Source organism: Dermacentor albipictus, chromosome 9 (genome assembly GCF_038994185.2).
Source record: "Dermacentor albipictus isolate Rhodes 1998 colony chromosome 9, USDA_Dalb.pri_finalv2, whole genome shotgun sequence".
Lineage (NCBI taxonomy): Eukaryota > Metazoa > Arthropoda > Arachnida > Ixodida > Ixodidae > Dermacentor > Dermacentor albipictus.
Genome location: NC_091829.1, coordinates 60178519 through 60202329, shown reverse-complemented (window position 1 = coordinate 60202329; position 23811 = coordinate 60178519). Strand labels below are relative to the sequence as shown.

At 46.9% G+C, this 23811-nt stretch overlaps 1 protein-coding gene across 3 annotated transcripts in view; it reads right to left on the bottom strand.

The window, feature by feature from the left end:
* Positions 1-5790: 5790 nt before the first annotated feature.
* The window catches only part of Ptp36E (protein tyrosine phosphatase 36E), a 335086-nt gene continuing 317065 nt past the window's right edge, over positions 5791-23811 (bottom strand). For all 3 annotated transcript variants that reach the window (XM_070526008.1, XM_065453737.2, XM_065453736.2), the window contains 10 exons: positions 21490-21641; positions 20802-20937; positions 19747-19896; positions 18959-19058; positions 16736-16812; positions 15681-15812; positions 13516-13644; positions 11484-11671; positions 9767-9902; positions 5791-7570 (listed from right to left, as the gene is read on the bottom strand). In XM_070526008.1, coding sequence (XP_070382109.1) covers positions 7505-7570; positions 9767-9902; positions 11484-11671; positions 13516-13644; positions 15681-15812; positions 16736-16812; positions 18959-19058; positions 19747-19896; positions 20802-20937; positions 21490-21641 — 1266 coding nt within the window. In that variant the 3' untranslated portion in view covers positions 5791-7504. The remainder of the gene's footprint in view (positions 7571-9766; positions 9903-11483; positions 11672-13515; positions 13645-15680; positions 15813-16735; positions 16813-18958; positions 19059-19746; positions 19897-20801; positions 20938-21489; positions 21642-23811) is intronic.

The window sequence follows — 23811 nt, the reverse complement described above, 5'->3', positions numbered from 1 at the left end:
ATTGCGAGCACTGAGAAAGCGTACACGCTTTGAAGTGCTTTGTGCGCCGTTTAGTGGATGGCCATGGCGCTACCCGGGAACTGTTCGAGCTGCCCGGCGAATGCGATACCCTATGCATGTGCTCGCGTAGACGAGAGTGAAGTAGTCTGCCCATTACGTGACATGTAAAATTTGGCCGAGGAAAATAAAGTTCAGGCTTTTTCATTGCATATACGCTTCGCACAGAAGCAAGATTTCGTTCGTATAGGCTTTGGCACTTCGCTGACTCTCTGACACGCAACTGTCCATTTTTTTTTCGGCGCTGTTACACGGCAGGGTCTGCTGTGACGCTCGTAAACAACTGTGTGTTTCGTTTAGGTCTGGAGCAACTTTTTTTTTTCGAAGCTGTCAAGACTATATTTAGGAGCGTTAGGGCGTCCCAAGCGAGCCGCAAACTGTATCAGTACGCACAATGCGCCATACCATCTAACCTGAGTGAAGCGCTGTGAACGTCGGTGCTCTATTTTTTTCAGACCTGAGTAACTGTGGTACCAGTACAGTATACTCGCACGACTGGGAGAAACTTGCGTGACTGCACCAACTTTTACAGCCGGAAAAGGTGCTGAAATAGCCATGCACAAAGTGGGGCAAAAAGAGGGTGAGAGTATCCTCCGACATCTTTGAACGGCGGAAAAGACTAGAAAGGCGTGTGCCAAAGACACACAAAGTGTACGCCTAGGGCGTAACTTTTTTTTCCTTGTCTTTCCCTAAATGCCCTTCCACGAGCGGTTTCAACACTCATCATCTGCGCCTTTCTCTTCCCTGTATTTCCATTGCTGCGAGACAGTCTGCAATAGTTTTTTGTCCCATTTCTGTCACATTGATACAGCTTCAGGATGTCTGCGACTGCGGTCACTTCCAAATTAAAAATAAAGCGCAACCAAATATTAACTGCTAAAACGAGCTGGTAATTCCAAATGTTGCCCTTGTGCGCTCTAGAATACAGGGTGTTTCAGCGAACACTTTCAAATTATTTTAAATATTGCCGTTGGCCGATAGCACAATTATAGTCCGTGAGCAGGTCTACTCGAACACGCGGACATCACTTGCACAAATAATTGAAAAACATATTCGAATAATTAGCAAAAAGTCACCAATAAACTTTTAAACAATTTACCTTACGCACATATTGCAATTTACAAATTCTAGCGGGTGAGACTCCAAGGAATATTCGCCTGAAAAGAATTGTGGAGATGACGCCATTTACGAGATATGCGCCGTCAAACTTGCGGTGCAAATTCCCTGTCGTTGCACTTACTTTCTTAAGGAAACGTCGTTTCGTGCATTGAAGCGCAAAGGTAACTGGAACGCCAATGCGTGTCTCCGCAAAGTTCGGGAATTCATATTTTGAAACTGATGTCATCCCAAGAATTCGTTCCAACTGTATCCGCCTCGCGAATTCCCCGGCTAGAATTTGTAAATTGCAACATGTGCCACAACGTAGATAGTTAAAAACTTTAATTAGTGAATTTTGTTAATTCGCCGATTACGTACCCAAATATTTCTTGCAAAAAATGTCTGCCTCTTCCAGTAGACCAGAGCGTGGACTAGAAATGCGCTATCCGCCACAGGCTGTTTCAAAAACATTTTGAAAGCGTTTGCTAAAGCACCCGGTATGCACGTACATATGCGAACTCGCGTGCAACGAGAAAGAATTTCGTGGCAAAGCTGGATCCGGCCTTTTTTTTTTTTTGGACTTCTCTGGCTGCGCTTTCTGCAAGCACGATTAGATGTCGAAATAAGGCGTCGTCGAGCAGACAACGGAAAGCAATCGGGCACAAACGAGTGGCAGAATTCGCATACTTCATAAAAGGTTGTAGGGCTATCTTCATCGCTACACGTATGTAACGGTACCGGGGCCGCTAAGAAACGTACACTGCACACTACGCAGGAGAAACAAGAACGTACGATTGAAGCGATCGCCCTTAACTTTGTAACGCAGTAGCTGTATTTTAAATGACGCCAGTTTCACGGACTCTCCTACGTGTGCGCTCCTTGGAAACACGGCGTACGCCATCACTCCCGTTATTGATCGCCGACAAGGTGGCATGCGTTTAAAGCTAACGGACACCCGCTTAATTCAGCCTCATATCGCCATTTGTGTAACGTACGCCCAATTTCCAAAATGAAAATAGAGCGTTGTAAGTAACCTCGTCGCAAGATACGGGCGCCCGGTCCAACCTTGTTTCCAGGTAAATTCATGCAATCTCGCGTCATTGCACTACGACGCAGAGTATAAAACTGCACGCTCAAAGAGCGCTCTCACATCGCAGGCAAGTTTTAGGCAACAGCATTGAATAGTCACGTGGGCCGACTTAATCCGCGCGGCCTTCCGCACGCGTGCGGATATGTGGGAAAAGCGCACACGCCGCACACGGGTGCGGCCAAATTTTGGCTTACACTTGCCGTGCAGACTGAGTGCAAACCGAAGTCCACCTGTGTGCGGCAGGTGGACATGCTGTGCGGCGAACTGCTGCGGGTGCTTTACGCGCCTCCGCACGCGTGCGGAAGGCCGCGCGGGTGCGGACTGAGCGTGAGTCGGCCCTTAGGGCCGATTTACGCTCGAGCCGCCCATCGCCGCAAGCAGCACCGCACGCGTGCGGTCGCGCGAAACATTGCACGTATCAAGCACTGGTGCACAAATTTCGTTTACAGTGTGTAAGGTATACACTGTGCACACAGTGTAAACGGTAATTTGTGCACAAGTTCTGGATACGTGCAATCTCTCGCGACACCGCAAGCGTGCGGTGCGGCTTGCGGCGATGGGCGGCTCGAGCGTGTCGCGAGAAATTGCACGTATCCAGAACTTGTGCATAAATTACCGTTTACACTGTGTGCACGGTGTATACCTTACACATTGTAAACCGAAATTTGTGCACAAGTCTTTGATACGTGTAATCTTTCGCGCGACCGCACGCGTGCGGAAGGCCGTGTGGGTGCGGACTGAGCGTGACTCGGCCCTTACATATGTACTGCAGCGCGAATGACGAGCGGTGCGCGAGGTTAGTAGCCGTGCGCGATATAATTGCGGAAGGTGTAGCTTAACGAGAGAAACGCGGTAGTCCCGAGGCTATTCGCACGCTGTACAGACAATCGACAAACGCGGGGCGGCGTCATCCTTGCAGCGTTACGCTTACGCGGTTAGTTGCCCTGCCCGAAGGACAAGGCGCAGCACGTATATAGCAACTTTACGAAAGGCACTGTTGTCGGCATGCTCGTAACTGAAAGCGAACAGAGGCTTTAACGGCAGGCACGCGGGCAAATTCGTACAATTTTGTGCCCTCAGCGAAAACGCCGATGACGGTAACGAGGAATTTACAGGTGCGAAGCCGCCCCGCTTAAGTTAGCCGTGAACAAGCATTGCCAATCGTAAACTGAACAGCGGCGTACGCGATACAAACAATGTCTGCTAGTAGGTGTTGCCGCGGTATGCTTAAGTTTTGAGCATGACTGGCGTTTCTACAGGCATCTATAATTAAACTTACGCGCCGTATCACTGCCCCGTATGTATTTACGCGTCATTTACCCGTAGAGTCAGCATAAATTTTAGCCGTGTACAGGAAACAACTGCTTAGAATGGCTGTTATGCGCAACTGCAAGGAAGTGCAGCATCTATGTGCCTTTTAACTCGTTTCCCAGCATGGGCTAGTTTCAAGTGTACATTTCGGAGTCAGACTTAAGCTTCTATTACAAGCACAGGTGAACTACAGAAGGGAACAATGCATTAAAGTAGTTTTGGACTTGCTCACGTTTTAATTTAAGCTCACACTATTGCTAATCCCATACGTGTCTTTATCGCATGAAACGTTTTAATTATATCAAAAAAGCCATCGCCACAAGCGTACACGACGTCCAATACGCTCGTCCACACGTCGTATTCATGTCTTGTAATCTATCAGCTGCTCTCAAGCCACTGTGCCTTTGTAACCGTGAGACATTGTAACGTAACCATAATGCATGTTTCCGTCGACTCCCTAACCGGCATGTGCTCGTCTGTGTTATCTCTGTATTGCTAATACGACTGCTTACTTCTGCTCTTATCAAAGCGGGAAGAAAGCTTTTTCTCTTTATTGCATCAGACGAAAAATACAAAAGGGGGGGGGGGAGGGGTGCAAATGAAAAAATTTGACGAAACACAAAATATGGGAACACAATATTGTACAAAAAAGCATGGGCATGATACCGCTAAAAATATTAGGCTTAAAATCAAAGAAAAGTAGCAGCTAAACAAATTCCTTGCCGTCAACTCTTCCCTCGACACGCAGCATAAAACAATCCTAATGACTTTCTTCAATAGCTTAGACTGGTTCACAGCATGCCAGCTAAGCGCGATAAGAAGCTCCGATCGATGCTGTAATTAAGAACGAAGGGCTACTTTCTTCGAACGTCGGGATTCGGCGTGGCTGCGGAATTAAGAACAGGCTCGCCGTGTTCAATATGGGCTTCGTAGTGCATCAAGTGTGACGACGCTTTTATTTCAACACCTCTTCTTAGTGCGAGTCAACTATTCAAAGCTGCTAACGTATCTAGAAAGCACGTTTCAAGCAAAAAAAAAGAAGATAAAAAGAAAGAAACTCAAACAAGACCTCACACATAAACGAACCGAATCGTTGCATAGGCCTTGTAGACGGACCGGCGTAGTCTTTATACACTATGTTAGAGTAGGTCATCTAGACTCGGCATAGATACAGTGTGGGTTGAGGTGACGTGCTAGTGCTTATTTCCATTTCTGCGCGCAGAAAGCTTTATAGAGTAGTGAACTGAAATAACGTAGGCACAGTAGCAAAAGCGTACAATCGCAGTGAAATAAATGTCATCGCTCGGCACTTAATACGCGAAAGGACGTCAAACTCGATAGCTCAGTTTTACCGCGCAGCTAAAGCGTAACAATCGCACAAGTTTGTATCATAGCGACGGATACACTAACTTTGCTTGACGGCTGCACACATTTTTATGCTTCATATTCGGTGGCCTGGCATTGCGAATACATTACGAATCAAGAACACGAGACATCGCGGCAATCGCCGGAGTGACAGGGCAGAACAAAGACGCGATTTGTTCTTTGCGACTCATTGGCTCAATCTGAACGTTCAAATTACAAGTAGTGCGGAGGAAGCATAGCGTACCGACCCCAAAAGCTTACGGGAATGAACGCGAGTGAATTGTGATTCCGGGGCTGTTCTCCACCCAGATGTATTAAATTAATGTGCAGAGCTTCAAAGCGGCAACATATGCAAAAAAATGTTTTTTTAAAGCACGGCGTAGCATGTCGAGAGAAGTCATTTAACGTGCCCGTCACCATCGTCAATGTGTACGGGTGACTCTTCGTCCTGCAACTGCTGCCGGCGTTTCTCTCATACTCAAGGTCCGAGGAACCACGAGGAGAAAAAGAAGCGAGCTTCAAAACAGCGAGAACAACCAATGCAGCCTGCACTATGAACCATGAGCTTCGCTTAGCAAAATATTTAAGGCCTTTCAAACCAGAGTAGCATACATGAATACAGAACAAAGGAGTATTGGCACACAGTATAGAAAAAAAAAACAGTAGGCCTAATCACTGTAGGTGCCACAATTCCATATCCATAACATGGGAACATTCCAATTCGCATACATATGTGGTTCCTTATGAGTATACGGGATTATTCAACATAGACGCCACGAGAAACATTTTCCTTCAGTGGAAAAGCATAATTCTTTGCGAGGAAGAAAGCGACTCGAAAAATTTATCGAATGAACGGAGCGTGGACTATTAACGACCCTGTAAGCGGTGTGCATAGGGAACAAACAAAGCGGATTGATAAAGCGACACCACGTATTGTTACCGAACCGGCCACTAATTCTTCCCTAATCGGAGATGTCCTCGGCTGGGATCTCCGAGGATGTACGAGGACTGATACAGTGTAGCCGGCGGTCATAGTAACGATGCACAACCACGCTTTGCTGTAGAAGAATGCACAAAAACTGTGCATGCAGCCACTGCCTTCCACACCAGCCTGCACTAGCGACAAAAAAAAGAAAAAAACCCTCGCGCATCGCCGTAACAATATGCAGAACATGCGAAAAATGACAAGTGCCTCGATATTATATTAACATATTAGGTCGCTGTTATATTGGATGAAGGTCAGTGTAATGTACTGGACGCCATCAACTTAAACCTGTTCACCGATTGCTCAGAAAGCGCGGAGTGATACGTTCGCGTGACCGCACTCTTGCGCTGCTTCTGCAAGCGCACTCACTGCGCGTACTCGCTTCCAAAACGTAGTGCGCAGCGTACTGCAAGCAGAAGGATATGAACGTTGCTTGATTTAGAATGGGAACTGCCTGCGTTGTATTTTATGACCTCTGAAGGACGTTATTCAGTCGAACGCGTCGCTAATCGAGCCAGGTCGCCACGAATTGCGCGGAGTGATTGCTGACCGCACTACTTGAGTAGCCCTCCGCAGTGTTTTCCGCTCAGAGTGTGCCGAAATTTCATCGCAGAGACGGCTAAATATACAGCAAAGTTGACGGCTGTTATCCTAAATGTCTTTCAAGGTCTCTTTCGGCAAGGAAGAAAACTTAGCAAAAGACAGAATTTAAGCAAAAAATGGTGCACGCTACTTCAGTGTACAAGATGTGTAAAGATGGCGGCTGAGTAGCCTAAGACAGTAGCTCGGTGGGACGTTCGCAGGGGCACAAAAGAAAAACGTAGTCACGCTTTCCCTGGATTAAGGATCAAATAAAGTAATGATGTGTGAAAGCGTGCGCTAGCCGCATCGCGTTTTTCTCAAGTTTGAAAACGCCAAGTTTCAAAATACAGTTATAACATCTGTGTTGTTTTCTTAGTTACTTTCTTGACGACCCAACGTGTGACGTCACCGCGCATGCAAACAGCTGTGAATATTGAAAGCTCGAAACTCCCTCACTTTTTTTTTAGCTCTTAGAACATCAAAGTAGGCCGATTTCAAAGCCAGGGTGCCATTCTGGACACGGCGAAAATCTGCCACGTTGGCGTTTTCAGCCAATCAGGCAGGCCGCGACTGCCCTGGGAGCCAATCCGAGCGTTCAAGATGGCGAACTCGACAGTACATGAGGGAACTAGAGTTACTCTCTAGCCGAAGGTGTCCAGAGCAGCAGCCCGGGCCAGATTTAAAACAGATCTGAAGTACGAAAACAACTTTCTAACTAAGGAAGAGACCTCCCATGGCGATAACAACGGGGGGGAACAACGCTAAAACAAGAAAAGATCTCCGCTATGGCGGGGCGACGCAGCCGGACGTTAGTGGTTCGCCGGCGCCATCTTCGCAGGGGAAGAATTCCACCCCGCGACCACGTGTCTCCTACGACGCCGCTGGAATGTTGTGCCGTTGATTGTACGGGAATCGCGGCTTCCCGGTGCGTGCCGCGATCCGTTCCCGTTCTTCGGCTTGTGGAACAGGACGTACGAACGTTGAGTGGAGGAACCTACACTGCGAGCCGCTTATAGTCACTCCTTGTTCAGGTAGTGCAGCACATAGTGCTGAATAAGGTCGTAGCAGTACTTGTACTCGGTCTGAAAAGAGATAAGCAGAAGAATGAAACGCGTTAATGAAAGAAGAAGAAAAACTACGCGCTGTGTTATACCTACGGGCGTTCATCTCGGGTGTACGGATCTCTGACAGTGTGCACGAAGTCTGCAGACATAATCGTGGAGACTGGCGTCGAACCGAGAACCCCGGGACGTTATATCGAACCAAACATTACATTCGAAAGAAAAAGAAATCGGGACGGCCACTCTGTGGCAAAAGCGATGGCTGTGGCTTGGCAGGGCTTAGAGAGCATAGCGTGGGAACAGTTGCATAATGCGTAGTAAGATTATTAAGTTACTAGTTGGAAGTTGAGTTCTATGCAATAATTCCCAGGCGAAATTAAAACATGACCAACAGCAACAACACCTAACGTAGTAGGTGATATTAACAGCAATGAAAAAAAAACATACATAGCAAGGTCTGCGGCACGTTTCTCTCGTAATTCACAAAAAAGTCAAATCGTGCTTTTCCTCGCGCTGCAGGGCGGAGTGACTGATGACAATCAAAACAAAATGAGGAAGAAATATTCGCTACTGAATAAAACATAACCAAAATTGCTACCGACTGCGAAATTATTCAGAATAAGTGCGGGATTGTGGACTATAGCTACTGCAGCGTCCATTGTACGCGAAAACATACCGGGACACCATACACAAGTCGCGACGAAGTCGCACCTTACATGCTTCGAGCCCAAAGTTATCCATAATGCAACGCCTCGGCCTGAAGCAAACGCGTCTCTGCGGTATATAAAGTAATGCAAATGCCACTGACGCACGCGGGACTGGTTTTCTTGCCACAATGTATTCCGCCACGCGCTTGTTTGTTGGCACCGTTGGTCAGAATGCTTACACGCGACGGCGCGGCTCACACGAGTCAGACCTCGCAAGGCGCGTTAAAATTCACCAATTCCAAATTGAGTTCATTTAGCTTGTTGGAAGAGTCTCTTATAATGTTCTTTCATTTAGCCTGAATGCTTAGTTCAGCACTACTCCCATTTTACGGCTTCTTTTGCTCGTTGTTTCTCACGTTTGAATAATTGTTTCTCTTGCAAAGGCTTCTGCCGCCCCGTTCTTGTGCTAGCCACAAAGGGGACTACGTGCCGTAACCGAAGATCATCATCGGCATGACGATCATCAACATTATCATGGCATGCAAGAAGCTTCAAGGCGTGGAGGAAGGATAAAAAAATTGGCTGAAGGCTTAGCCTGGTTAAGCCTTGAAGATTGCGAAAGTTATACCCTTGGCTGCGCCTTGGTTCGGCTGATGGTGTGGACATGTGGACACCAGCGAGCGCCCTCTCTCGGTAGCGCCGCAGCAGCGGCGCGCAAGGCTTCGCCTCCACCATCGATGCCGCCAGCTGGGGCCGCGTCTCTCGGTCTGGCATGACGTCACACGGTCACGTGACGCGCAGCTGTGTAAGGATGCGCCACGACCACCGATGGGTCGAAAGTGCGAGCAGTATTGCTTTCGCAATAAAAGCCTATGAGGGCGCATGACGTCAGGCCGCACGCCAACCTCCTTGGACACCGCCCCTCCTTCTATCCGTTACCTGTGTACACGCTGACTCTAGGAAAGTACGGCCTCTGCGGTTGCCGGATCTATCAAGGCAGTGGTTGTTTCTTAGTAACGTTTAGCGACGCTCTATCCACGACCGGCCATCGCCGGCCGCTCTACTCACAACAGTCATCGCGCGCTTGGCAGATAGAAACTACCACTTGCCTGTCACGTAGCGAGGGCCTATTTTGCGAGAGCTTTCCCCTTAAAAGTTTTAGTTTCAAGACTGTGGTGCCATGTTCCCTACTAGCACTGCTCCTTCCTTAATAATTGAAGCATTCTAAATAACGTTCCGAACCCTGTGGCGTGTATCTTGTCCCCCCCCCCTCCAAAAAAAAAACGAATAGTAATACGTCTTGCTTGCGCTTCCATTTTCTTTTCCTGAAACCATGCACTTGCTACTTTTCAGTCGAGAACGCTACGACACCCCGGTATATCGGCCATGCCGTTCGGGTTCCGGAAGAACTGGACGCGCAGCGCTAAAGAAACGAAAGTATATAACGGTTATCGTTTGGGGGCAAGATGAACCCCAAAGGGTACAAACGTTTCTTAGAGCGTAGGAACGACGATGACAGAGAGAGAGAGAGAGAGAGAGAGAGAGGGTGCCGTTCAACACGTATACTCGCCATGTTCTCGACGAGCTGCGGCCGGTGCCTCCGCACCGTCCTGACTGCCTGGAAGACGTCGACCTCCCCGTGCTCCACGACCTGCTCGATGGCAACGTTGGCCGCGCAGTAGACGCCGGCGCGACTCTTGCCGTTCCTGCGGTGAAAATGAACGAGGGGCGCGTGACGTCACGGCCGAGTGTCAGCCGGCCAAAAGGGCGGCCGAAGTACGCGTAGCCAGAGCCTATCACTGTAAAATAATTACACCCTTAAAAGTGAAAAAGGGTGTAAATGTGTCTATAACTCACATCATTAGGGTGTGATTTATGCAACTAACACCCTGCGATCGTGAGTTATACGCACATTTACACCCTTTTTCACTCTTAAGGGTGTAAATTATTTTACAGTGTACCTCACAGTCTTGTGCGTGTCCACGCGTGTGTTTCTGTTCAAATTCTGCTTGCTTGCAGTATTGACGTCATCTCCTTGGTGCATTCACAGCAATACATGTAACTGTGTCTTTATTTGTATATTTTTATGCGCATTGTTGTTACGTTAATCGATTGTGCCGTGCTTGAGGTACTTTCCTTGTTTGCGTGTGTTTTCCTTAATGTTGCTATGTATACATTTGATGCTCCGCCCTCCTTCCCCCCCCCCCCGTAATCTATGGCCCACTTTGGTTCTGTAACGCATAATTAAATGAATGATGAATAAATATTTTCACGTCATCACCTCATTATTGTCAAGTCATTAAATCAAGTTTCTTTCGCACTTCCGCAAAGTCCATCACCACAGGAAAAAACAACACAGTACCAGCCGGTCATGTTGAAAATTTCAGCGAGGAGAAAAGAAATGAACTAGGGGTGAGCACTGCGTCATGCAGTCAACCTTGGAAAGTCAACGTTCACCGTGAACACAACCACATTTGCCTTTTCTCTCTAAAAAAAAAAAAAACACGGCCCCACACGTGTCTCTGGGCTCAGCAGACTCAAACCAGTGAGCTTGGCCCCCGGTATGCGTTGTAATCGACGCAAACGTTTTCAGGTACCTTGCCAACCGCTCTGCACCTATTTTTCACCATAGGTTATCTGTGTTCTGTCAGATGTGTTGCAACGCGTGCAAAATTAAATTATGGGGTTTTACGTGCCGAAACCACTTTCTGATTATGAGGCACGCCGTAGTGGAGGACTCCGGAAATTTCGACCACCTGGGGTTTTTTAACGTGCACGTAAATCAGAGTACACGGGTGTTTTCGCATTTCGCCCCCATCGAAATGCGGCCGCCGTGGCCGGGATATTCGATCCCGCGACCTCGTGCTCAGCAGCCCAACACCACAGCCACTGAGCAACCACGGCGGGTTTTGCAACGTGTGCATTTTGCGCCTTCCTTGCAACGTGTCAGGGCGACAGCTTCGGGTTGTGTTGTCGCATCCGTTGCCTTTTACGAAAGGTCTGCGCTAAACGCAGCAGTAGAAGAACCCCACGAAAACTACGGCGCACTAGAGTGCCCTATTCTAGAAGGGTTAGCATAAACTTCGCGCGACGTGATCACGTGCCGGGCCAAGTTTATATATTTTTTTTGCTTCAGTTTCGTTACGTAATGCTTCCTCCTAGTTATTTTCCTTCCTCCATGACATTTATGACAACTTTTTCGATCTGCGACATTCTTCGGTAGTCAACCCGTCGGTACGTGTTATCCTTAGCACGGTTCTCCTCCGGATTGAGTTAGCGGAGCTCACGTGGATATGACGAGAACGGGGCCGTAGGTGGTCCTCTGGCGCCATCTCTCGACCATGTTCATGAGCTCGACCAGGGTGTTCGTGGAGGTGGGCACCTTGTGGCGCTCGGGCCAGCAGGTGATCTGGAAGATCTGCGTCGTCTTCGGCTCGGCCTTGACGCCCGCCATCAGCTCCGTCAGGGAAACCACCTGTCGTGCAGTGAATTAGGACGCGCGCGTTGCCTGCAAGTTCGTCCAGGAGCCACAACTCTGTAGAAACAGCCTGAAGCTACCACGATATCCTTCTGCCTAAAAATATTTGTGAAAACTTTTTTTCAACTTTTATTTTAAGAATATATAAATTTGGTAATGATATCGTTAATTGCTTGGTCTAAGCACACTGCGCTTGTCGGCCAGCGAGGCAGCAGATAGAGCATCTAAATGTATATAACAAAAGCGAGCCACAGACTTATTGTGTAAGCATCACCATGCTTACCCATTATTTTTCTAAATTCAACAATTCCAAATGATATTCCACGTGTATATAACTGCATCTTACAAAAGACCGGATTTTATACACAGAGATCAATGTGTTAAAAAAATGTAATCCAGAAAAAGTGTAAGGGAAAATGAAAGTATTTGATGTCAGTGTACTTGAAGTCCATATCTCTTGACAAAACACCAGCGATGTGCGAATATCTGAATGCGAATTGAACGGCAGAGACTGTTCAAGAGCATTCCCTATTCGAAGCTGTCGAATATTTTGGTCTGGAATATACAAGGTATAGAAGTATTCATCAGAGTCGCGAGGGAAACAGAACGACGGATTTAAGGACTTTTCCGAATAATCCTGCCGCAAGGATAGCTCAGGGTATTGCTCAGGGGCCATAATTTCGGAGCGAGAGCAGTGGCTCCATAATTTTCAGTCACTCACTAAGAGTGGCTCGCTTTTAAGCAGCCTATACACAGTTACTCGGTCAGTATCACTAAATTTTCACTTCTTCAGAACAATGTGTGGTGCTGAAATATTACACTTCTTCCGCAACCACAACGACACAGTACGCGCATCTGTAGACAAGTTGTTCACCAGCTTGTTTGATTGATGTTGTTGCCACGGTGCCCAAGGTAACTGAAATCAGCTATCGTTAAGAAACTTCTCAGTTATTGTGACGTCCAATTGCAAACTGTATTACATGCATGTTTCTATGTATGTCTGGTTTCGTTGTTTTTTTTTTTTACTCAAACGGACCCCATACAAACTTCGCATTTGATATAGCTTCAAAAATCAACAAATATTCAATATTCCGGAGTGATTACAGTCGAATACTCGCATTCAATTAGGTCTTCAAATTTGACTTTTTGACCACCCCTACAAGTTATATATATTTGGGCAGATAAACTCATTGGATAGCAGGTTGCAGAATCGGGTAGGCGGCCTGATGTTTGTAGAAAATTTTCATACTGCGCATGGATACATCTCGTTTCGCCTTACCGTATATGTAAACGTAACTGTACCATTTCCTTGTACTGATACGCATGGTCATTCGATTTCAAGAACTTGCGTCGAAGTGCAATAGCCTTTTCGCCACCGCTGCTCCGAAGACCATGCTAAATATAATCGCTCTTACACATGCTAATTATAGCATGTATACGTATCCTGTTAGGTCGTTTTCTCTCGCGCACTCGTTGCATATTTTGCCTACATTACTTCTCTTATGCTTGCTGCACAAACGCACGCAATCACGCACACATACTGCACGCAGAAAGAATAGAGAATCACGAGCTCTGTGCTGCGCACAGTGTGCAAAACATGGCAGTGCGCGCAGACTCATAACTAAGCCTGCAAGATTCGCTTGGGCTCCGCCGAAGCAACGTTGAGGCGATGAATTTGCGGGCCGTTCTGGAACTTCTCGAACTTAGTCGTAAAATGTAGACGGCTAGGCCCCACATCGTCACACCCTCCACTATACATAAGGCACTAATTCATCGCACCGCAGCGTAGGCTGCGCCACTATCTCGCTCTTTAACGACAGCGTAACCACCCCTCAACTTGCCTTCTTGTTTATCCTGAAAATCCACGTCTTGATTTTCGGGTAGTGGTTGTACGAGACCACGTCCACCGTGAAGACGGGGCCGTACTTTTTGCGCTTCTCCTTCTCCGTCGGCCAGAAGGAAGGGTACGCCTGGAAAAAGAAAAAAAAAATGTAGACTTGGCATACTGAAGAAAACAAAATAAAGAAACAAGAAAAAGGTGTTGTGAAGCGATAAGAATTTTTTTTTCTCGGGTAACTGACGTCCCCCCAAAAAAATGAAGCTGAACCGCCGCCATCTTAGGAGGGGCGCCATCAACCATTAGGTTATGTAGACCATAAAAGGAAGCGTTTTTCACACCCCCGCAGCGAGATTAGGATGGTTATTTTTTCAGTACAGATACTGGTCGGCGTGAACCCTCGTGTTACTGGATTGAGCATAAAGCCTGAACGTCCTGCCTAATTTCAATGAAAACCGCATTATCGATACTCCATCGAAAGTAATATTTTCGTCGGCTACAATCAGCTCTCTTTCTCCTTTTTTTGTGTGTGTTAGCCTAGCATTTACATTAGCAGAGCGAAAGTGCTTGAGCGGAGTCGAAACGACAATTCACCACTTCACAGGTGCAGTATCCCTGCTGGTAAAATGCTACGGTCCCTGCCCCCCCCCCCCCCTAAAAGTTTTATGTCTTATTTTTTTGTAGATCTTTCTTGATCAACAAACGTACGGTTTTCTAGAACTACGAGCGGCGACTGTTTTCTGTACTAGACGATCGAGCGGGCCTCTACAAGCACTGATGATCAGCGAAATTTTCAGTGCACTAACACCCCGAGTCTGCAAAATATTTCACGCATTTGTCCTGTACTATTGCGAAATCTTCAATTTATTGGCATTGCGCGGAACATTCGCTGGCTGCAAAAGTCAAGACGATGAAGCGCTGTGTGATGCCCTGGCTGCGAACGCAGTGGATGCGAAAGCCCGACTCGGCCGATCCCGACAACATTACGCAAGGTGTGTCCTCGTAAACGTTTTAATGCGAACGCATTAGGCAGAGAAAATACAAGTTTATTTATTTATTTATTTATTTATTTATTTATTTATTTATTTATTTATTTATTTATTTAAGCACAATCTACGTCATATAACATTAAATACGGGAGTGCATGTTATTGCAATATAAAGGGAGAAAATAAAATAAATATAGAAACACCAGCGATGAGAAAACAAAAGAAAATGCAAATTTTAAAACAACGACTATTGCTTTGTGATACAGTGTGAGCTAGGGCATTGAAGAATGCATGGTGTTTTGGAATAGCTGCAACTGACGCGGGATGGCGATCCCGCTCGTTCGACGTGCGTGTCAAGGCAAGAATTCGCAAAACGAAGTCGTCAGCCAGTGTGGAACAGCGATTTCACAGCTGTGACCTAGTTTGTATTAAGTGTGCTGCGGGGAAAAGATTAGCTGCTTACGCAGATCAGGCACGTGCCCCGCCTCCTCCCCCCTCGAAAGCAATTTCTGGCCACACCACTGGGTCAGAGTGATAGCACAGGTTTTGAAATAGGTTTCAACGAGATAACTTATGGTGGTATGCTACAGGCGTTAGATTGAGGTGGGAGAGAGATACATTTATTGTGTCCTTGATGCGGTCTGGGGGTGGCGGGTGTTGGGAGACTAAACCCCAATTCCTCCCCCCTCCCCCCCGTCCCCCGCTTCCTCAGACGGCGGCCAGTCCTTGCTTTATGACGGTGTCTTCGGCCATCCTACTTCATTGGAGTTATGCTGGCGGTGATCAGATAGTATAGGGCGATAGCATGTATACCAAATACCAAGTATTTGGTATACCATGTACCATGTAGAGATAATTTAAATGAAACAAGGCAGAGAGGTCGGCCTGAGCTAAGGTGCTCTAGCCTGCTACTCTGCACATGGGGACGGGGAACGTGGACATAAAGGTGTGATGAGGGATGATGGAATGTACCATGGATGTACCACGTAAATGTGCCATGTACCATGTATGTAGACCAAATAGCATGTATGGTCGCACGCCTGCGACGTGTGTGGCCAAGAATGAACGAATCCAAAACTATTTTCCGCTGACCAGATGGCACGTCTCTCCCTGGAGAGGTTCTGGTTGGACCGTCACCGTAAGGCAAAAATCAATGACGTCATCGCGCCGCTCGCACTCACGTTCGAGGGCGGAGGACTGCAGAGGACGATCACGGAGTTGCAGTCGTGGTCGTAGACGAGCGACCACAGGTCCTGCGCCGTCCGGACCATGGGCCACTCTGTCACGATGTACTCCTTGGAGCGGCTGTAGCCCTGGACATGCCGACGACATGTGGCCACAACTCGTAAACGACAAATTCGTAAAAGCGAAAAGCTAGTGGAATCTAGTGGAATCAGATGCATACCACCTAATATGGACATGTACTGGTTTACAATCGGAACGCTCGCCTCTCCTACTGCAAGCCGGCCTCCGCTACAGTGTGACAACCAGCTATGACCGCTGGATACATGACAACAGATTCCACAAAGCACTGCTTCAATTCATACACAACACAGGCCTCACAGCACACATATAATACACATATACGCTCCAAGAATTATGCCTTAAGGGCAAGCCTTTATCGCAATCAAAAAAAAAAAAAGCTCAAGGCACGCATCCAATTCCGCAAGCGCTATTACGTTGAAATCTTTTTGGAGGGGGAGGTATCTAAATCGATATTTAACAGCGGCGGAGTCTGGAACTTAACATTTTCAAATTCTAGGGTCTCACGAGCCATAGTCCAGATCTGGCTGTGAAGCGCGCCGAAGTGTTGGACCCCAGATAATATTGGACCACCTGGTGGTTCCTTTTATGTGCACCCAATGCGCGGCACTCAAGAACATTTGCATTTTCGTGAGGTCGCTGATTCAGCGCCATAGCCACCAAGTCACCAAGGTGGATTGAGTCCGCAACTAATCCAAAGACGCGAATTTTTGTTTGCTCTTTCTCTCTGGCTTTAGGGCAATGTGTACGCTTAGAAAGCTCGCTGGCTATAAATTACGCTTGCGGGATATATTTCCGCCTTTGTTTTTAGCTATTCCGAACTGGCTTAAGCAATAACGTGATGGTACAGCTAAACTACCAAGAGGAATTTAAGTCCGCGCATCATGATTATGCGTAGTAGTTGACTGAGATAAGTTTCTGAGGAAACGACCTGGGATATCACGAAATGTTGTAAACAACAAGCAAAGCTTACGTCGACGAAAACAGCGTTGATGTAGTCGGTGTTGTCGTTGCTCTGGAATGACGTCAGGTACGGCCGAAAGTTATCAGCTGCAAAAAGGAGAAAAGAGAAAAAAAGAAATGGCATAGACTTCAGAACCATGTCAGACATTTCGGGTGCGAAAGTATGTCGCTATAACTGAAATCTTCAGGCGCATCTTCATCATCATAATCGTCAACTGTAGAACAAGGGCCTCGTACTATGGGCTTGCAGTCAGCAATGTAATAACACTGCAACCGGCTCCAGCCTACAACGGCTGCAATTTTCCTAATGCCATCTGCCTATCTCACAGGCGCCGAATACGGGGGGAGCGGAGGGAGAGGTGTCCGGGGCCCGAACCCCCTCCGAAGTTTTCCGGCGGGGCCAGAACCCCCCTCCACCCCCTCTCCTGGCGATACCGAAGCCTACCCGCCCCGCTTCCCTAAACTGTCATTACCAGAGTTCTATTACCTACCGCTTTAGAGAGTTCCGTCTACCTTTTCACTTAAATTTTACTGTGGCTAAAGGCTTACTGCTTCATAGCTGGCGTGGGCGCACACGGCATTTTAAATTCATACTTTCTCTTTATTTCTGCAAACCCTGACAGTAGGATCACAAGCGCATTAGAAGCACCATCCGCGGCTACCTCATTCCTATCTTTCTCACTTCAACATTTTTTTTAATTTCAACTGCGAACACGCTATATATAAATATATACACAGGACAAACTTTACTACCTATATTAAAGAAAAGGAGGTAGCGATTCAACAACTATTTATAACAGTATGGATAGCTTATGCCCGGAGAATGAATATCTTGCTGCATGTTCACCTCGTTTCAAATTGCTTCGCGTGCTTTTTTGATCCTAGAAAAAACCTGCAGACTTCAGTGATCACTTCTGCAGTCTCTTATCAAAGCATGCTAAATTCACGCGAATGCTGTGTGTCCCAGCATTGCTTCTGTTTCCAATAGGCAATGCTAGCGACACATACAAACGCACATCCGAGAAGTCCTTTTCTTGTAGTCATCGACTGAAAACGTACGTGAGGTAGACGACTGGACAAGCCCGTTCGAATCATCTGGCAGTTTTGCACCACTCTCAAAGAACTCTCCCACAAAAGCAATTTGAATAAGACTGCAGAAGACTTCATTGCCAGATCAAGTGCCCGAATGAAAATTTTTTTTCCCTGATGGTGAAATCATCGCATCAGACAACGAACCGATGTCTTTAATAGGAAAGAGAAAGGTGCCAACTTACAAGTCAAAGCAAAGCGTCTGGCTTAGAAAACAATGAAAAAAGTTATACAACTGAACGAAAATGGGCTACATAACAGCGCGAGCAGGGGGAGGCCTTTTGGGTACGCAAAGACGCTTGTTGCGCTCGTTGTAAAACTCCCTTATCTATGCTGTGCATTCTCCTTATCGATTTTTGTTCGTCATATGCTGTATTAGCTCCTCATTGACTAAATGCACACTGTTCTTACTGGCTCTCGTGTCCTTTCGTGGTTTCGAGATATCGCGGTCTCTTGTTTATTCACTGATGTATTTGTTGATAAGGTTGTCGATTTGTGCACCTGATAATTAATTACGCTATAATCCTCTATTCGTCTGCCGGAAATAATTGAAAATAATGGCATAATACATGCTTCGACAAGTAATTAAACTATTGCATTATGAAGTCACATTGCCTCCTGCTTATAATTTTAGTCATAACTTTTCGTCAGGGAAGCCTTTCGTCAGGAAAACATTTGTTGATTGTATCCGTGTATTAAAACTTTCACAAAGCATTACACGACTTTTATCGCTGATGTGCATTTGTGCGACTTAATACGCACAAAACACATATCTCCCTAACGTGTTGTAACTGAATCCGCTTGTCCCATGGCTCATGCAAATGACGCCAGTCTCTTGGTGGTGCGAGGGGAAGACCCCCTTGTGGGTCTTTAATTAATCCGCAATCCCCCGCTACGGCTTGCCTCATAATCAAATCGTGGTTTTGTCACGTAAAACGACAGAATTAAATTAATTGTCGTCAGTTATCGAGGTGTCTCTAAGTGCTGTCATCGGGCGTATATAGAAAGCATTACACTCGGTGCGAGGTCTTTCGTCTGCTTTGTAAATAAATAAAAAGATGCACACAATGGTATCTCGCGCAAGGTGGTCGACAGAAGAGAAAGGAAAAAAAAAGAGAGAGATTCTTCAGAAATCAGGACTCACGGGGCACGGTAGCCACGTCTCGATTCTTGTCTCTGTTTTCGGGCCGATGACCGCCCGCACAGTCCCCGATGGACAGCTTGGACGACATCTTGCAAATTTTCTGCGCAAACGAGACAAGCAGGTAGGAGTGAACACGCCTAGTGTAACGAAAACAGCGCGAGTACTGAGCGGACTTGTGCACGTTAGAGATATGTAAAATATATAGAATATATAGATATAAAAGAAGATATGTAGATATAGAAATATATGTGATCGATTACAATTACTGCATTGAAAAAAAAGCGTAACACATCACAGTGACCAATTAGTGCCCCACGAAAGTGAATGAGCAGATAGTAAAACGTAATCAATAACTTTTGAGCTACATTGCGCAGAAGCAGCTCCAATTTTTGCCTATGTTGGCTCCGCGCTCCCACTTATATATATATATATATATATATATATATATATATATATATTTCTTTTACGATTAGTTACGTTTAGATGCCGCCCATCAGGAGCAGCAAGCTATAGGCACAGCAGATTTCAAAGACTTAGACGGGTACCAGAACGACTCCGCTGGAGAATAGAAACGCCCAGCACTTAACGCTCCCAGGTAAAACTACTAACAATGACGATAACAGCTTTATTTGGTTCAGAATAGACGTTCGTTCGGGTGACATGGTCTAGATTCTTGACCAGAGGCTATAGCTATGCCCAACGCCTCGCAAGTTCGGTGGTCTGAAGCAAAACAGGCGCTTTCAACGTGACGCTACCGGGGGGAGGGTAAAGAAGTCACGCGCGCTTACCTCGTACTCCTTCTGGTACTCGTTGACCTTGGTGATGGGGTTCTTGGCCGACTTGAACTTGAGCTGCTCGGACAGCTCGGACACCGGAAACCACGTCTTGCCGCAGACGTACGCTTCTTCCAGCGTCTCGTACACGAACTTGTACGCCTCCTGCGGAGGAGAAGGTCCCGAACGTTGTTGACGCTGCATCGCGGACGCCTGTGACCGAGCGGGACTGTAGAACTTGCCTTCGAACTGCAGCCGCATTTGCCCGCGTAAGACCATCCTTGTTTAAGGCGCGCCCAACCGCGAATTGGAACAAAACAAACAAGGAGCATGGAGGGGGCAAATTTGAACAACGCAACGTATGAATGAACGTCTGCGCAGAAGCTGCCTAAGTTAACGACGGCGACGCTTACAGCCGCAAGGAAAATTGAATTAAGATTTTCTTGGTCAGTCACGTGGGGTTGCACATCGTGCGCACAAGTTGCCGTGCAGATCGCAACGTCAGCCCCGCAACCACACGCCTGATTCGACAGACACACGCGGACCCACACACGCACGTGTATGAGTCAAGTAATACTTATGGCTGCGCTGCTAATTTGTCAGTTAATTGCTTTCCGCGTTTGCGTTGCTATCATGTCCGTTGTCATTACATCTACAGATGTTTTGCAAAACCAAGCCTTCCACTCTCCTTCTAAATCTGCCATTATATACCTGTTAGTAAGGGTAGGGGAGCCTTGCCAACTTTCATGACAAGCCTATTTTTGTCCCTGCTGCCTGCACGCATTCTAAGAGATGCATAAATGAACTATGTTTCTCTCGAGCACAGCAACAAGAAAACACACAAGGCACCTTTGATTGGCGCCTGCATAAGAAAAAAAAGAAGAACGCTCTCAAACAGGTGTCTGTCGTTCATTTCTAAAGCTTTTACACAACAGATCTTGCTTCGCGCGCTTACATAACACGAACTAGCTAACTTATCCGGGAAAGGCACCGCACACACGCCGAACACAGCGCGACGGCCGGGCCTGCCTTGCCCGGGAGACAGGGACCGAGGAAGCAGCGCCACGTACCACGGTGTCGACCATTCCTTTCCTCGCGGCGCGCAGCTTCTTGGTGTAGCCGAACACGTCGTACTCGCCGTCCTCGTCCGCCAGCTCCAGGTTGGCGTCGATGCACATGTAGGTGCCCGTGCGGCCGCATCCGTCACTGCAAGGAGCGGGTCGGAGGGACAGCTGTAGAGCGAATCCGTACGAGAAACGCGTGGTTCAGGACAACATTCATTTGGGCCAGATGGCACATACTTTAATTAGGAAGGAACAGCGCCAACGAAGACGATCACAAGTGGGGAGAACGACACAGGTGGCGCTTGTCCTGCGTCGTTCTCCCCACTTGTGATCGTCTTCGTTGGCGCTGCTCGTTCCTATAATTCAAATAAACGCGTGGTACACGCGGCGTACCGGCGTCTCCGAAAGCCGCAGCTATGACGGCCAGCCAGACAAAAAAAACTTTTCATGCAAGGCGGCAGCTTTCGTAGCTCAAACTATGGCACAACGCAGCAACAGGGAAAGACAATTGCACCGTTTAAAATGGGTTGTGCCTATCTCGAACGTGTAAAATACCGCGTAAAATGAATGTCACGCGCAGTGTGAATCTGCGTAAGCTAAGCCTTCGCATGGCTTTAGCTATAAAGCCATGTGCAGGCTGGCTTTATAGCTCCCCCCCCTCCCCTTGAGAGCGGAGTCTCGAGCGCCCGTATACCTGCAGTGGACGATGGTGGGTCCGATGGCTGACCAGCGGTCGGTGAACGTCCGCACCCTCCGCCGGAAGTCCAGCAGGGCGTTGGTGAACGGCTGCGTGTGGGACGCCCAGCTGGTGAAGTGGAGCTGGAACACGTCGCGCTCCTCCTCGCCCTGCGAGAACCAGTGGAGAGAGAGAGAGAGTCTCGACGCGGGAGAAGTGACCCAGCGTCATCCGTTGCTTATTGCGAGAAGGTATAGCATTCGTTCGAAGAACGCTCCCTCCGGCAACTGATATATATGTCCGGATGTGTTGCTTCCTTGTCCACCTGCTTTTCGTAGGCATTGCCCTTCAGGTTGTTCTTGTTTCTTGCGGGTAATTTCTAATATTGTCTCCCTTTCTTTTTTTGAACCCAGAACAAAAGGCTAATTGTGTTCAAAGGAGGATAAACAAAAGCTGCCTTTAACGAAGTGCTTTACCTCCTATCAGAAGCCTACACTCTTAGAACTGTCCTCTCAGCCACCTTAGACAAACTGGACAAGCGCCCAATGTCAGAAAACAAGATCCTTGGAACCTGGCCCACGCGAACATCAGCGCGATCCGCTATGAAGGCGCTGCTGCGATACTTGAAAGACACGGGACTTTCTGACAAATTGTGACAGTACACTGTGCGGCGCGGGACTGTACGGTGACACTGCGTAAGACTAAGAATGCCTTTGCGGGTTGCGTGACAGTGCCCACAGAAATAGTTCGTGTGTACGTGCGTGTGTGTGCTTAGGTTTTTAGGGGTTTTTTTCCTTTTTTTATCATTCTTTCTTTCTCACCTATTGCATCCCCTTTCCCCTCCCCCAGTACAGGGTAGCCAACCGGAGATAATCTCTGGTTAACCTCCCTGTCTTCCCTTTGCCTTTCTCTCTCTCTCTCTTAGAAAAATTTACACCCTTTGGGGTTTATCTTGTCCCACAACAATAGTCGCCATCTGTCTTGCTCGCGTTTCCTTTCTTTAACGCGGCGAGCCCGGTACTTCCCAGTCACGAACGGCATGCGCGTTTTCAGTGTGACGTAGCATTCTCGACAGGAAAGTAGCGAGCGCCGAGTTTTCAAGAAAGAAAACGCGAGCAAGGCAGATGACGATTATTGTTGTGGGACAAATATACACCCCAAAGGGTGCAACCGTTTTAAGAGTGTACCAAATCAGACGACGACGACTACGCTGCTGCTGCTGCTGCTCGTGATGATGATGATGATTACGATGACGATGACGATGATGACGATGATGATGCGGTGTTTTCTGGTGCAATGGCAAGACGAGGTTAAAGAGCGCTGACCAAGTGGTTTTGATAGAAATGAGTCGCGAAGTGAGAGCATGAACAGAAGAGCCTACCCCATTGAAAGCGAAATAAAGTGGTCTGTGGGTTTTCCAGGGAATTGAAATGGACTGCTTCGCTTTTTTACGGAGTGCTTTTTTTGCCCCTGTAATGCCCAAACGCACGTCCAAATCAAGGAGAACTACAACTTGTTCAGCTTTACCTTTAGCAATAGAGAGTAGATATCTATGAACAATAACAATCGCAATGTTATTGGATTCACCTTAATGAGTAGAATGTTTAAACAAGTTATTGGTTTGTTAAACTTTCCACAGCTAAAAACTCTCTCCAGCGTATCGAAATCCTAACATGGTTTATGCGTTAAGAGGAAGTATTAGCTCAAGGCCAAGGCCGATTTCACTTCTGAAGTACATGTAAAAATGCAGAAATGATTTTATGAGACGACTGCTTAACCGATTTGAATGAGCTTCGCTGCATTTCAGAAAGAAAGATAAGTTCTAGTGATTGCATCAAGCAAAACCTTAATTTAGGGCATGTGATTGTTTACCATATCTGACGAAAATAGGTAAAAAAGATAGGAGCACGAAGCTTACAAATCAATAACTCCAAAGTGAAACGATATATGACAGTTCTGCAAACTGTATTCGTTACTGTTATTCAAGGTAAGAAAATTTGAGAAATTTACAGCTTACAAGAATTTGTTAGAACTTTTGCGAATGTTTTGCAAATGCCCCACTGACAAATCAGCGACATATTTCGGAGCGGCGTATTATACATCAATTTCGGGCACTTTAGATATATCACTATACGTGTAGTTTACAGAAACATTATGCAGTTCTATTATTATTATTGTTGCCCAGTCGCAGAGTTGTAAACTTGGTAGCCTTGTTCTTTGAAGCTTCGTAAATTACAACCACACTTATTTAAAAAATAAGCTTAAATAAAACGTCTGCTCGCTGCAACTGACTATATATTAAGAGGAAGCTTTAGCTCGAGGACTCCTACCTAAATACAT